General features: G+C 43.3%; 1 protein-coding gene across 2 annotated transcripts in view; it reads right to left on the reverse strand.

Moving 5' to 3' along the window:
• Positions 1-1,675: 1,675 nt before the first annotated feature.
• The window catches only part of klhdc8a (kelch domain containing 8A), a 38,078-nt gene continuing 25,448 nt past the window's right edge, over positions 1,676-14,305 (reverse strand). For both annotated transcript variants that reach the window (XM_061670009.1, XM_061670008.1), the window contains exons 4-8: positions 13,086-13,250; positions 12,707-12,925; positions 5,765-5,866; positions 4,772-4,920; positions 1,676-3,063 (exon numbers count right to left, since the gene is read on the reverse strand). In XM_061670009.1, the coding sequence (XP_061525993.1) occupies positions 3,010-3,063; positions 4,772-4,920; positions 5,765-5,866; positions 12,707-12,925; positions 13,086-13,250 (689 nt within the window). In that variant the 3' untranslated portion in view covers positions 1,676-3,009. The remainder of the gene's footprint in view (positions 3,064-4,771; positions 4,921-5,764; positions 5,867-12,706; positions 12,926-13,085; positions 13,251-14,305) is intronic.

Genomic DNA, 14,305 nt, shown 5'->3' on the forward strand with positions numbered 1-14,305 from the left:
CCACTGATGGAAATCATAACTGCGATGCGGCCCGAGACAAAAATGAGTTTGACACCCCTGATCTAGTAGAAATATATATGTAGGTACATGGTGTTTTCCTGAATTCTGGAGTCAATTTTGGAGTTACATATTATACAGGAGAGTGTATTAGAGACGAGAAACTTCAGTAAAATGTTGTGCCACCAGAAAAAGAAAAGAAAGAAAAAGACAATTGTATTGCTTTGGTAACTAAATCAATTTATTGTAGTATATGCCCTTATCTATTGCCTGGTATCGAAACGCAAGTTATTAAAACATACCTACATTCAAACATATGTGGGCTGCTGCAACACAGAGGGGTGTGGCAATCACAGCATTTTTTGTATCTCCATACATCTAGTAGAAATACTGATGACAATTTTATCTGTAGTGCAAATGCAAATTCAGAGAACATTTTAAGTATTGTAATATGGCAGTCATACTATCCAACCTTAAAAATGTGGATTTCGTACAAATTACATACTGCATATACACCAGAACACTAGAAAACATGTCATCTTCAAATATGGTGCTTAACAAATTAATTACACCACCACCACCTATTTGCCTCAGAGACCATCAAGCAGGAAGAACTTTATATGGACTCTCCATCGAGTATTTTCAGTGAGCTCTCAACATTTGACCAATTTCATAGTCACCCAAATTTAATTCTTTCTTTGAGAAGTCACACATTAATCAGGAATAACATTAAACCAGGAAGACTATTTCCTTCTATTCACAAATGCAAGACAGTAACTATAATTTTAAATCTTATCAAGAAACGATACTGTGCTTTACTATTTTTCTGGTGTTTTTTTAAACAGATTTGACTATCAATGGACAGCAATAATAATAATAATAATAAGGCTCGTATTTTCCTGTGTGGAAATTGCACATTCCCATGATGCTTGCGTGTGTTTTCTCCAGGTACGCATTCCAAAATCATGCATGTTAGGTTCATTGAAGACTCTAAATTGTAAAAGGTGTGAATGTGAATGGTTGTTTGCATATACACATCCATCCATCCATCCATTTTTAACACCACTTATCCTGGTTAGGGTCACGGGCCGCTGGAGCCTTTCCCAGCTGACTTCTGACGAAGGGCAGACTACACCCTGAACTGGTCGCCAGTCGCAGAGCACATATAGACACGGACAACCATTCGCACTCACATTCACACCGTCACTGAGTGGGAACTGAACCCACGCTGCCCGCATCAAAGTCAGGCGAGTGTACCACTACACCATCAGTGATGCCTGCATATCCACATGTGCCCTGCCTCCTAGTCCAGATTGTACCCTGCCTCTCACCTCAAAATTCAGCAGGAATAGACTCCCTCCAGCTCACCCGAGACCCTAATTAGGGTAAGTGCCATGCTGATAATAATAATAATAATAATAATAATAATAATGATGGTGGCCGACTGGTTAGAGCGTCAGCCTCACAGTTCTGAGGACCTGGGTTCAATCCCCGACCCCGCCTGTGTGGAGTTTGCATGTTCTCCCCGTGCCTGCGTGGGTTTTCTCCGGGCACTCCATTTTCCTCCCACATCCCAAAAACATGCATGGTAGGTCAATTGAAAAATCTAAATTGCCCGTAGGTGTGAATGTGAGTGCGACTGGTTGTTACTTTGTATGTGCCCTGCGATTGGCTGGCAACCAGTTCAGGGTTTACCCCGCCTCCTGCCCAATGACAGCTGGGATAGGCTCCAGCACGCCCGCGACCCTAGTGAGGAGAAGTGGCTCAGAAAATGGATGGATGGATAATAATGATAATAATAGGCACGGTGGACGACGGGTTAGCACATCTGCCTCACAGTTCTGATGACTGGGGTTCAAATCCCGGCCCTGCCTGTGTGGAGTGTGCATGTTCTCCCCGTGCCTGCATGGGTTTTCTCCAGGTACTCCGGTTTCCTCCCACATCCCAAAAACATGCAAGGTAGGTTGATTGAGAACTTTAAATTGCCCTTAAGTGTGAATGTGTGCGCGCGAATGGTTGTTTGTTTATATGTGCCCTGCGATTGGCTGGTGATCAGTTTAGGGTGTACCCCGCCTCTCGCCCGAAGATGGCTGCGATAGGCTCCAGCACGCCCGCGACCCTTGTAAGAATAAAGTATGGAAAATGGATGGATGGATGATAATAATAATAATATTAAAAATTATATTCTGAGGACCCGGGTTCAAATCCTACCTCCCCTGTGTGGAGTTTGCATGTTCTCCGGGTACTCTGGTTTCCTCCCACATCCCAAAAACATGTATTGTAGGTTAATCAAATACTCTAAATTGCCCATAGGTGTGAATGTGAGTGCGAATGATTGTTTGTTTATATCCATCCATCAATTTTCTTTCCCTTATCCTCACTAGAGTCGTGGGCTGCTGGAGCCTATCCCAGCTATCTTCGGGCAGAAGGCGGGGTACACCCCGGCTGTTTGTTTATATGTGCCTTGCAATAGGCTGGCGACCAGTTCAGGGTGTACCCTGCCTCTCACCCAGAGTCAGCTGGGATAGGCTCCAGCACGCCCGCGACCCTAGTGAGGATAAGTGAAGATGAATGAAAGAATGAATAATAATAACAATAGTAATAATTATTATTGGTTTCATTAAAGAGCTTCTACATACTGATGTATTAACCATTACAAAAGCCTAAAAAAATGCAGTCAATTTAAGGGAGGTGGCATGAAACGTGCCCTGGTGGCGGTGTAATAAATTGTCAATTCCCCACATTACTAGGAATAAGCAACAAAACGTGTGCACTACAACGTACAATGTAGAACCATTAGATACTAAAACTTCCTCAGAAAGCTAAATTTGTATATAAAAGCGACATCTGCATTACTGTTGACATGCCTCAACGAGCATTGCAGTATTATTAACGCCCAACCGGGGGCAGTGTTGTCTCATAAGCTGCATGAAAAGAAGACGGTTCCCATTCCAGCACATTGTGACTAAAAAGGGTACTCCTGCTGATGTGCGTCATTCATCCTGGATGAGACTACAGATACTCCTCTTCTTTTACATACAGAATCTCATGGGCCGAGCTGGGCACCTAGGAAAAACAAATAAAAACAGATCCTGAGAAACAACATACACTACAGAGGTGGCAAAAGTACTCACACTGTACAATACGTACACACTCTAATGCAGTGCAAACTGTAATCATCCATCCATCCATCCATCTTCTGAGCCACTTCTCCTCACTAGGGTCGCGGGCGTGCTGGAGCCTATCCCGGCTGTCATCGGGCAGGAGGCGGGGTACACCCTGAACTGGTTGCCAGTTATGATTCAAAAAGTGACAGATATATGGAAGTTGGCATGAACAATAAATATAGAGTGACTATGGTATAATGAGCTATTAGAGTCTGGGGGCTAATATGGATTTGATGACGCAGTCGGGTCCGAACTAGGGTCTCTACGAGGTACGGAACTAAAAGGGGAATGATATGAAAATTAACGCAAATTTAAGTTACAGGACGACTGAGGGGTAAGATATTGCAAGCCGCTGCGGGTGGTTAGGGGAGCGTGCCAAGAATCCACCGAATTGGGTCAGGTAAGTCAGGAGGCGCATGGGCTAGCCCATGACATAAGGGGGGTAAGAAGCGGAATATTAGGAAAGAAGAGGGGTTGGGGCACCTGTTAAATAAATTGTAGAAGTTATCATAGATTGGCTTAGCTTGCATTAGTATTATGGACAATTTTGATGGAAAGAATTGCGCGACAAACAAGTCTGCGGAAGAATAAACCTAGGGTAATACCAGTCACTGGCAAGTAAAAGAGGGACGACGGAGTCCGAGAAATTCCGTGAGGACGGCGGAGTCCTGTACGTACTTGAATTCCGTGTTTCCGTGGGTTTGTAAAAACGTTAATAGTTTCGTGTGAATGTGTAAAAGTATGAATGTATAGGACAGGATTGTAAGTTACAACTGGGTTTGGAAGCAGGTGCAAGAATCCTCCGCCCCGTGCGGGTAGAGGTTTGAGGATTACCAAAACCCAGACCTTCATTGTCGCCCTGGCAACCAGTTCAGGGTGTACCCCGCCTCCTGCCCGATGACAGCTGGGATAGGCTCCAGCACGCCCGCGGCCCTAGTGAGGTAATGTTAAATTAAGACATTTAGTCAGTGTCAATCAAAACTGATTACTGTATTATTAAAGCATATTTTCCAATTCAATTAGGCAATTGCACTTAATGTTGTGTCAGACATTTCTGTGTGAATGTAGCATGAAACTATCTCTTATGGTTGCCAAAAACGCATACAAAACTAGATCCACCAACAAGCCACGCACACGTGTACATCGCCCGCTACCTTTGAAAGATACCCAAAGTGCATCTTTGGGGACCAAATCCATTAGATCTGTGACTAGCATAAAGAGTTAAGACAAACTGTTGGTCACTTCAACTTCAACATAAACAATGACGTTTACTATATTGTAAAATAATCTCAGTAGACGATATAATTTCCAACTCCGTGGTATTCTTAGTCTTATTATTGTAAATTTTCTGTCTGAATGAGCCTCGTATCAGTTAATTCCAATTTCCTACACTGAGTTGAGCTGAGGTTGCATTCCCCAAGTTGATCTACAATGTAGATGTACAATAGATTTGTATTCATTTTAAAAGCTGGCTCAAAAGTTTTGTGTTATTGAAAATTACAACCACTAATTTAAATCTAAATCTAAATTCATGTACTGGCAAACAGTATCTGCTGCAGATCTAGTTATGTTTGCATTTTATATACAGCCCTATATGTTCAGTGTACCTGGTTGACTCCACCAACCACTAAAAGGCGATCTTTGATGACGATGAAGGAGGCCGAGCATCGGGGGAACGTCATGGAAGCCAATCGCTCCCACTTTTTCTTCAAAGGATGAAAAGCCTCCACTGTGTCGAGTGCAGAGGGCTCATGACCTAATCAGATCACAGCATACTCATCACATAAGTAGGTAAAGGAGAAACGCATGTCAGTAGATTATCATAATGTAAAGGCGAAGGAAGAACATAACATGTTAGAATTTGCAAGTTCAGACACACCGAGACTCACACCCCTCACCCTACCGAGTGTGTTGCGGATTGGTGCCGGGGCGGGGTTAGAAGTTCGTGAATGTGTACAGGCTAAAAAAATTTGCTCGCAGGAACTGAATTTGAATCATTTATATTTGAATTTGAATAGATAAACTTGGATAATTGTATTAAAAACTAAACTTGAATAACAATTTTAATTTGCATTGTTTAATTTGAAACATTTCATTTAAAAAACTGAATCTGAATACCGGGAGTATAATTTGAAATATAGTTTTGATATATTTATTTTTGTATTAGTTTGGAACTGAAGTCCAATGAACACATTCAGTTTGATCCTTTCAGACTCAGTTTGACAAATTCAATTTCAAATTAGCTGTAACAGACATCCGGGTACTGTAGGAATAGCAATCGATCGGCGATACACAGATCTCCTCTTTGGCCAATCAGCGCCTTTGTTTTGGAGCACGCAACATAGGTGCTATCCAGAAAGTCAAATCTTCCTACCAGCTACAGTATTTTAACCTTTATAACACCATTCCTTAACCTTTGTGGAATGCATCATATGGTCAGAAAGTGAAAAAAATGTGCTTCCTTTCGAACATAGGAAAGAATTGTATTGCAGAAACTTATCACACCGACGTGACTATGTTGTCTTTCAGTTTTTTCTTTTTCCCCAATAAATAAGTGTGATTTAATTTCCATTATGTGTAAACCATTTTTTCAGTCTTACCAAGTCCACCTGCTACCACCATGCGGCCACGCAGCAAAGTGGCGACAAAGTCAGCTCTCTTTGTCTTCAAGGATACTGTCTCGTCTGACTTCAGCCACGTACCTGAACCGGCAAAATACAGGATAAACAAGGTGGGAATGGTGTTTTACTTGGGCATTAACTGGTGCTTGGACTGAGGAGAAAATCAAGTTACATGTTGCATATTGTTGTTTAAGAGCTTGCATTGGCTTGACTTTTACAGTTTATATTATTTGTTGTTGTATAGCAGAAGGTAGACATGATAAAAAAAATATTTATTCTTTCTCAATTCTCTTTTTGTGTGCTATCTTGTCTAACCACTGAATGTATGCCAGTAAAACACTTCTCACAGAAAACCCAGATGGAGGGGTTCGATTACGGGTGATATGGAGGCAAGATGTGAGAAATTGCTGAATGGAAGCAGATTGTATGACCAAATGCGGTTGTATGTGGAACGATATTGCTGAAGATGGATAATATAGCCATCTGTTTTGCGATATTATCAGCTCCTCGTCGCAAATTTCCCATTTGCAGCTCATCTCCCATCTCATCTATTCCGAAATTGGAGAAACATGGTTTCATGCATTCGCTGTGTGCTCGTGGAAACATGTATATTTGTCATTGTGTGTGTGTGTGTGTGGGGGGGGGCACAGGAATTAAAGTCTTTTTAAAGGAAAAAACAAAAATCAACACATTACTACATACTCGGTATCACTCCCTGTTCAGCTTATTTGCCTTTTGTTCTACCCATTCCAGTCAAAATGCATAGCTAATGGTAAAAAAAAAAATGCAAAGGTATTTGACCTTCAATTTCTCTTTTCAGGCCTTATTTCATACACCTGTTACTGCAGAGTGCATGGGCATGACTTCGATGCAACACAATATTTATTTTTATATTTTGAGGCTGAAACGTCTTATACATTTTGCCAGTGTAAAAGAAATAAAACAAAATAGAAAGGCACTGTCTTGATTACAACAATGTACACGACTGGGCATCTTCCTATATGTTTAGAAAACACTCATAATGTAAAGTATTGTACCGATATATGACATTGAATATTTCTCCATTTGGCAGATTTGACAGCACAAACGATATACATCCATAAGACTGTTTAACAATTGCAACTTTATTTTCAATGATCTGCTCAAAGGAATATCATTCAAAGTTGTTGGTAGCTGCTGTAGAAGCAACATTTACTGCAATTGGTAATGTCATTCAAAACAAATTGAACAGATGCCAGTCAACTTTACTTGTTGGGCAACATGCCAAACAATGCCCTTTTACCATGAACTAGGGCTCAGGTGCACTTTGCTACTTTAAAGTTATTACGTAGAATACATTTGAAAACGTCATCAAAAGTGAATCAATTTTGTGATCACAAATGTATTTTATGTACTTAAAATTCACATTTCTGTAGATTATATAAATATATAATTCAAGAATTAATAAATAAATATGTATGGTATATAATACAGTTGAAACCAGACATTTAAGTCCACGATGTAAAAAGACTTGTTTGACAACATCTGAGTTAATTAGATACACACCTGTGGATGTATTTGAACTGGGCACAGATGCACTGCTTTTTTCTGAAACATCATGGGAAAGTTAAAAGAAATCAACCAAGTTCTCAGGACGAGAACTGTGGACTTGCATGTCTTGTTCATCCTTGGGTACAATTTCCAGATGCCTGAAGGTACCATGTTCATCTGTTCAAACAATTATACACAAGTATAAACATCATGCGAATGTCCAGCCGTCATACCCCTCAGGACGAGATGGGTTCTGTGTCCCAGAGATGAAAGTGCTGTGGTACGAAATGTGCATATCAACCCAAGAACAAAAGCAAAAGAGGACTGGAAGAAACCGGTTTTATCATCAGGAAGAAATCCAGTCCTATCATCAGGGAAACATGGAAGGTGGGGTGTATGCGGAGAGAGGCAAGGAGCTTAAGGCGTACCGCACGTGGATTTACCACAGCCACAATCTCATAGGGGCCAATGAAACGGGGGGACAGTTTTTTGGATTCAACCTTGAGTGATACATGCTTTGTACTGAGCCACACTTTCTGACCAACCGTGTAAGCGGGCGCAGGGATGCGGCGATGTTTGGCTTGTACCTGAGACATGGCAGAGGACTGGAGAAGGGCAGCGCGGGCCTGCACTGAAGGGACTGCAAGCTCCTGCTCCTGTGCAACCAAGGGCGTCTGGGAATGGGAATCAGACGCAGAAAACCAGAGCTTGGTGTGGAGGATGTCTTATTTTGAGAACATACTATACATGCAGAGACACAGGACTGGGTGTCATCTTCCATGGTGGGCCACCAGGAGCGTTGACAGAGGAAGGCCAACTTTCTGCCGATTCCAGGGTGACAGGTAAGTTGCGATGAATGGGCCCAATGTAGCACCTGAGGGCGGGCCGAATCAGGGACAAACAGTGAGTTCCGGAGACCCCCACCAGGATCAGCTTGTTGTTCCTGGGCCTCCTTTACCAGCGTTTCTATTTCTAATGTGATTGATTCCAGAAAGCAACGGGGAGACAAGATGGGATCTCGATCATTCTTGACACTCTCCGAGGCGAACTGGCGGGACAGGGCATCCGCCTTGGTGTTCTGGGCCCCTGGGCGGTAGGACAAGGTAAACGTGAACCGGTCAAAAAACAATGCCCACCTGGCTTGACGGGAGCTCAGCCTCTTAGCAGAACAGATGTATTCCAAAATTCTCGTGGTCGGTCCACACAAATGGGTGTTCGGCGCCTTCCAGGAAATGCCGCCATTTCTCCAACGCCTTCTTCATCGCCAAGAGCTCCCGGTATCCAATCCCATAATTTTTCTCCACCTGAGACAACTTGTGAGAAAAGAAGGCGCAACGGTGGCCCTTACCATCAGTCTGGGATTGCTGAGACAGCACCGCAACTACCCCCGCCTCTGATGCATCGACCTTAACTATGAACTGCCTCTGTGGATTCGGATGAATGAGGGTAGGAGCTGGGGAAAAAGTTTCTTTAGCTCACAGAAGGCCATGTCGGCCTTCTCAGACCATTGGAAGGACGTTAGGGTTGATGTGAGAGCAGTGAGGCGTGCTGCCACCCGACTGTAGTCCCGAATGAACCGCCGGTAAGAGTTGGCGAAGCCAAGGAATCGCTACATCTCCTTTCTTGTGGATGGCGTTGGCCACTCAGTGACTGCAGCTACCTTGGCTGGGTCCATTTGAAGCTGCCCCTCAGCAATGACGTAACCCAAAAAGGTGGTCTTTGGAACATGGAACTCACACTTTTCTGCTTTAACAAAGAGCTTGTTCTCAAGGAGTCTCTGAAGTACTTGTCGAACATCCCGTTCGTGATCTGCGACGGAACGGGAGAAAACCAGGATGTCATCCAGGTACACGAAAACAAATTTTCTGATCATCTCACGCAGGACGTCATTGACTAGTGCCTGGAAGACACCAGGGGCATTGATCAGGCCGAAAGACATTACGAGGTACTCATAGTGCCCTCTATGTGTGTTAAATGCTGTCTTCCACTTGTCTCTCTCTCGAATGCGGACAAGGTGGTAGGCTTAGCGCAGATCCAAATTGTTGAAAACTGTTGCCCCGTGAAGCGGGGAAAAGGCAGAGTCAATCAGGGGAAAGGGGTACTTATTCTTAATGGTGATGTTATTAAGGTCACGATAGTCCACACATGGACAGAGGGTCTTGTCTTTCTTGTCCACTAAAAAGAACCCTGCCCCCACCGGTGAAGAGGAGGGCCGGATAATACCTGCGGCCAATGGCTCGCTGATGTTGGTCTCCATGGCCTCCCGCTCTGGACGAGAGATGTTAAAAAGACAGCGGTGCAACGGGCTGTAGTTCAATAGCGCAATCGTAAGGCCTGTGTGGTGGTAGAGAGGTGGCATGGTGTTTGCTGAATACTGGAGCTAGGTCATGGTAAATTGAGGGGACACCTCATAGGTCAGCGGATTTACTCCAACTTCGGCTAATTGGGGGCACCGCAGTATAGTAAATTGCTCTATGAGGTGATCTTGGGCACGGTCCAGTCGATCCTGGGGTTATGGAGCCTCAGCCAAGGCAAGCCAAGCACGATTGGAACTTGAAGACAAGGGAAAACATGACAACTTAAAGTCTCAAGATGGTTACCTGATGGCTTGAGGGCAACTGGAACAGTCTCTTGCTGGATATGGGTGATCAGCTGCCCATCAAGGGCAGTGGCATTCTTGGGAGTGGTCAGAGCCTGGAGATGAATTTTCATCTGTTTAACTAGGCGGTGGTCAATGAGATTCTTGTCAGCTCCAGAGTCTACTAGGGCTAAAATGGGCAGAGACAGATCATTCCAGCAGATATCTGAAAACGGACAGAAGAGGAGGAACTTGAATTCTGACTCACCAACTCCTCCTTTATTGTCGAGTCTGCCAGTTTGATGGACGTGTGGGACAGTATGCGATGTAGTGGCCCGCCTCTCCACAATACAAGCACAGATTAGAGCGTGTTTCAAATCTGAGTTTTGTTCGGCCAAGTTGCATGGGTTCACCGATCTCGGGAAGCGGGGCTGGTGACAAAGTCTGTGGCTCAAAGGAGGATTTGAGAGTGGAGGGCTGTGGAGAAGGAAGCGGAGTAGGCGGAGTCTGTTACCTCAAGTTGCGTTCCCTCCGCCGCTCACGTAGACGACAATCCAGTCTGATAGAAAAATCAATCAGCTGACGAAGGGAGCTTGGCTCATCCCTGGAGGCCAACTCGTCTTTAAAAGACTCATGTAGGGCCCCCTGAAAAACTTACTGTAGCGTGAAAAGTTATCACAAATTCAGCCACACTATGAGAGCCCTGTGGGAGTGACATCAGCCATTTAGCGGCCTCCCTCCTGTGGTCAAAAATGACGCACAGATGGCTGACCGTTTCTCCCATTCTGCCGTGGTCTACGAGACCAAAACACTGGACCAAAATGGCGAGACAAGACCCTAGATTGCCGTCGTAAGGGGCAGGTGCGGGTACGTATGGTTCACGCATTACGTGGGTGAGGGGTGCAGTGGGAGCGGTGGATGCTGCACCAGGCGGTTGTGCGCAAGGTTGGAGTGAGGCAAATTGATTTTGGAGGGATGTGAGAGCTTGTGAGAAGTCACGTACCCTTTCAATCAGCAAGGTGAGTGCTTGGTCGTGTTGCTCCAAAAGCATGCTCTAATTGTTTGGCGAAGGGGACCTTCATAGGAGTTCAGCTGTGTTTGATTATAGTGATTGGACTTAATTATGAAAGCCACAGAACTGTCTATATAAGACCTTACAGATCACAATGCCTGAACTGCCTGAAGAGCTCAGAGACAGAATTGTGGCAAGGCACAGATCTGGCCAAGGTTAAAAAAAAAAAAAAATCTGCTGCATTTAAGGTTCCTAAGAGCACATAATCGTGAAATGGAAGACGTTTGGGACGATCGGAACCCTTCCTACAGCTGGCCGTCCGGCCAAACTGAGCAATTGGGGGAGAAGAGCCTTGGTGGGAGAGGTAAAGAAGAACCCAAAGATCACTGTGGCTGAGCTCCAGAGATGCAGTCATTAGATGTGCGAAAGTTCTCGAAAGTCAACCATCACTGCAGCCCTCCACCAGTCGGGGCTTTATGGCAGAGTGGCCCGACGCAAGCCTCTCCTCAGTGGAAGACACATGAAGCCCGCATGGAGTTTGCTAAAAATAAAAAAAACCTGAAAATGGTGAGAAATAAGATTCTCTGGTCTGATGAGACCAAGATAGAAATTGTTGCCCTTAATTCTAAGTGGCATGTGTGGAGAAAACCAGGCACCTCTCATCACCTGTCCAATACAGTCCCAACAGTGAAGCATGGTGGTGGCAGCATCATGCTGTGGGGGTGAGTTTCAGCTGCAGGGACAGGACGACTGGTTGCAATCGAAGGAAAGATGACTGCGGCCAAGTACAGGGATATCCTGGACGAAAACCTTCTCCAGAGTGCTCAGAACCTCAGACTGGGCTGAAGGTTCACATTAAAAAAAAATACAATGACCCTAAGCACACAGCTAAAATACAGAAATAGTGGCTTCAGAACAACTCCGTGACTGTTCTTGAATGACCCAGCCAGAGCCCTGACTTAAACCCAATTGAGCATCTCTGGAAAGACCTGAAAATGGCTGCCCACCAATGTTCACCATCCAACCTGACAGAACTGGAGAGGATCTGCAAGGAGGAATCGCAGATGATTCCCAAATCCAGGTGTTAAAAACTTGTTGCATCATTCCCAAAAAGACTCATGGCTGTATTAGCTCAAAAGGGTGCTTCTACTAAATACTGACTAAAGGGTCTGAATACATATGGCTGTGTGATATTTCAGTTTTTCTTTTTTAATAAATCTGCAAATATTTCAACAATTCAGTTTTTTTCTGTCAATATGGGGTGCTGTGTGTACATTGAGGAAAAAAATGAACTTAAATGATTTTAGCAAATGGCTGCAATATAAAAAAGAGTGAAAATTTTAAGGGGGTCTGAAAACCTTCCATACCCACTATATATATATACACATACATGCATGCACGCACACAGACACTGTCTACTATTAACCATAAACTACAACTACAAACATTAGGACAAGCTTTAAAGTCCTGTAAAGGTATATCATAGATTTCCTTCGAAATACATGATACATTTGAAGATAATTGCTGAAAATTTCCAAAGACTGAGAACTGTAGTACTGCATTGTGGAGATACAGCGTTGAACTATTTTTCACCATTTATTATTTTTTAAGTGTGGCTAAACCAGCATCAGGCATGAGTCACCTACCTGTCGACAGTCACATTATTTCCGCCCCTATGAGCGTAAGTCATAAAAGACAAAGTGCTTCATCAAGTAACAGATGATTATTACCATCATTATTACCAATATGTTAAAAATAAATTCCAATAATATACAACAGTAGAATTCCAGGTCATCCTTACCTTGGTTGCAGTCAAAAATGTTGACGTTCTTGGCAAACTTTGAGGTCTGATGCCCTCCTCCCTGGCGCAGACCTCCCAGCAAACACAGCTTCCCAGCATTGTCCCATATCACACCTGCATATGAGCGCTTACATGACAGCATTGGAAGCGTTGTCCATGCACGTGTGTCTGTGTCATACATCTCAAAGGCCTTCACAGGCCGCTTACACTGGCGACCACCTAAAATATTTTGAAAAAGACAATATATTAAAAATGGAAAATAAACTGAATAAAGTATTATTATTAAGGGGAGTGAAGATGCATATAATTGAAAAGACATGCAGAACAATTTTATGGAACACTTTCTGCCTATAGAATCCTTATTAGTATTAGAAAGTACCTGCTACATAGAGTTTGTTGTCAAATAAATGTGTGTTGGCATCATAGCGTGGGGTTGGCATGGGAGGAAGGAGAGCCCACACATCCTTACGAAAGTCATACTGTTGAAGGATGTTACGAGGGAGCAAGTCAGCACCCATTCCACCCACAGCAAGAGCACGGCCATCTACATCCACACACAGACACACAAAATTGAGATTATTTGTAGATTTATGAAATTAATTTGCTGTAATATACAGTATGAAGTGTATACGATATTTTTCCTCAATTGTCTCGAGATCAAAGATTTTTTCAGCAAGATTGGTCCTGTTTCCGAAAAAAGAAAAAGAAAACGTCAGCCACCTTTGTTGCAATTACAAATTACGTTGTCCTTGTCATGCATGACATGCATAGCACATTTAAACTGTAACGCAGAGAACAAAACCTCCTTTTAAGTCTCCTAAAGTGTAAACACATTTTCTCCTTTACACACATTTTGTGATTCAAAATGACACTTTTTAAATGCACTGAACACCGTTCTCTGCTTAAAACAAGTCACATGTTGGCCATTTCCAAATATTCCCATACAAAATGACACTCCGTGAGCATTTTGGCCAATGTACAGTATGTGCCACCTGGCCAAACACTTCCATGGTTAATTGTTACCACTTCAATCAGAAAGTAGTCTAAGCAATATGAAAAACCACAGATAAGAACTTTTGTTTTTTTTTTACAACAGTGGAAAATGTAGTAAGAGGAAGAGGGAGAGTGAGAATGAGCGTGGGAGGAAGAGTGAGAAGCAGAAGTAGAACTGGTAGAGGAGTTAATGGTCAAAGAAGACAACAACTTTGAAATTAATTCAGAGCAACATTATATGATCATGTCATCAACCATGGGCTGACAATGCATGAGGCTGGACAGAGAGTTCAGCCTGTGTCATCCAGACAACTGGAGTGGTGGTAATATCGCAATGTGCGCTGCCATCTCCAATAGGCAAGATGTCCTCCACAGTCATGACACTCTTTCCTTGGACCATACAACACAGTCCATATTCTCACATTTTTGGACAGACTCCACGTCATTATAATTTTTTGGTCCCATGTAGCCAACTTTTCATTGACTTGTTCTTGCCAAGTTTGCTTCAAATGCAGCACAAAGTTTTACATAACATTCTGTACAAACATTTTGGACCGAGAGAGGAAGCTGTTGTAATAGAAGAATGTGTAAACACTATAACTTTTT

The sequence above is a fragment of the Phycodurus eques genome, unplaced genomic scaffold (genome assembly GCF_024500275.1).
Source record: "Phycodurus eques isolate BA_2022a unplaced genomic scaffold, UOR_Pequ_1.1 contig_232, whole genome shotgun sequence".
In the NCBI taxonomy this organism is placed as follows: domain Eukaryota; kingdom Metazoa; phylum Chordata; class Actinopteri; order Syngnathiformes; family Syngnathidae; genus Phycodurus; species Phycodurus eques.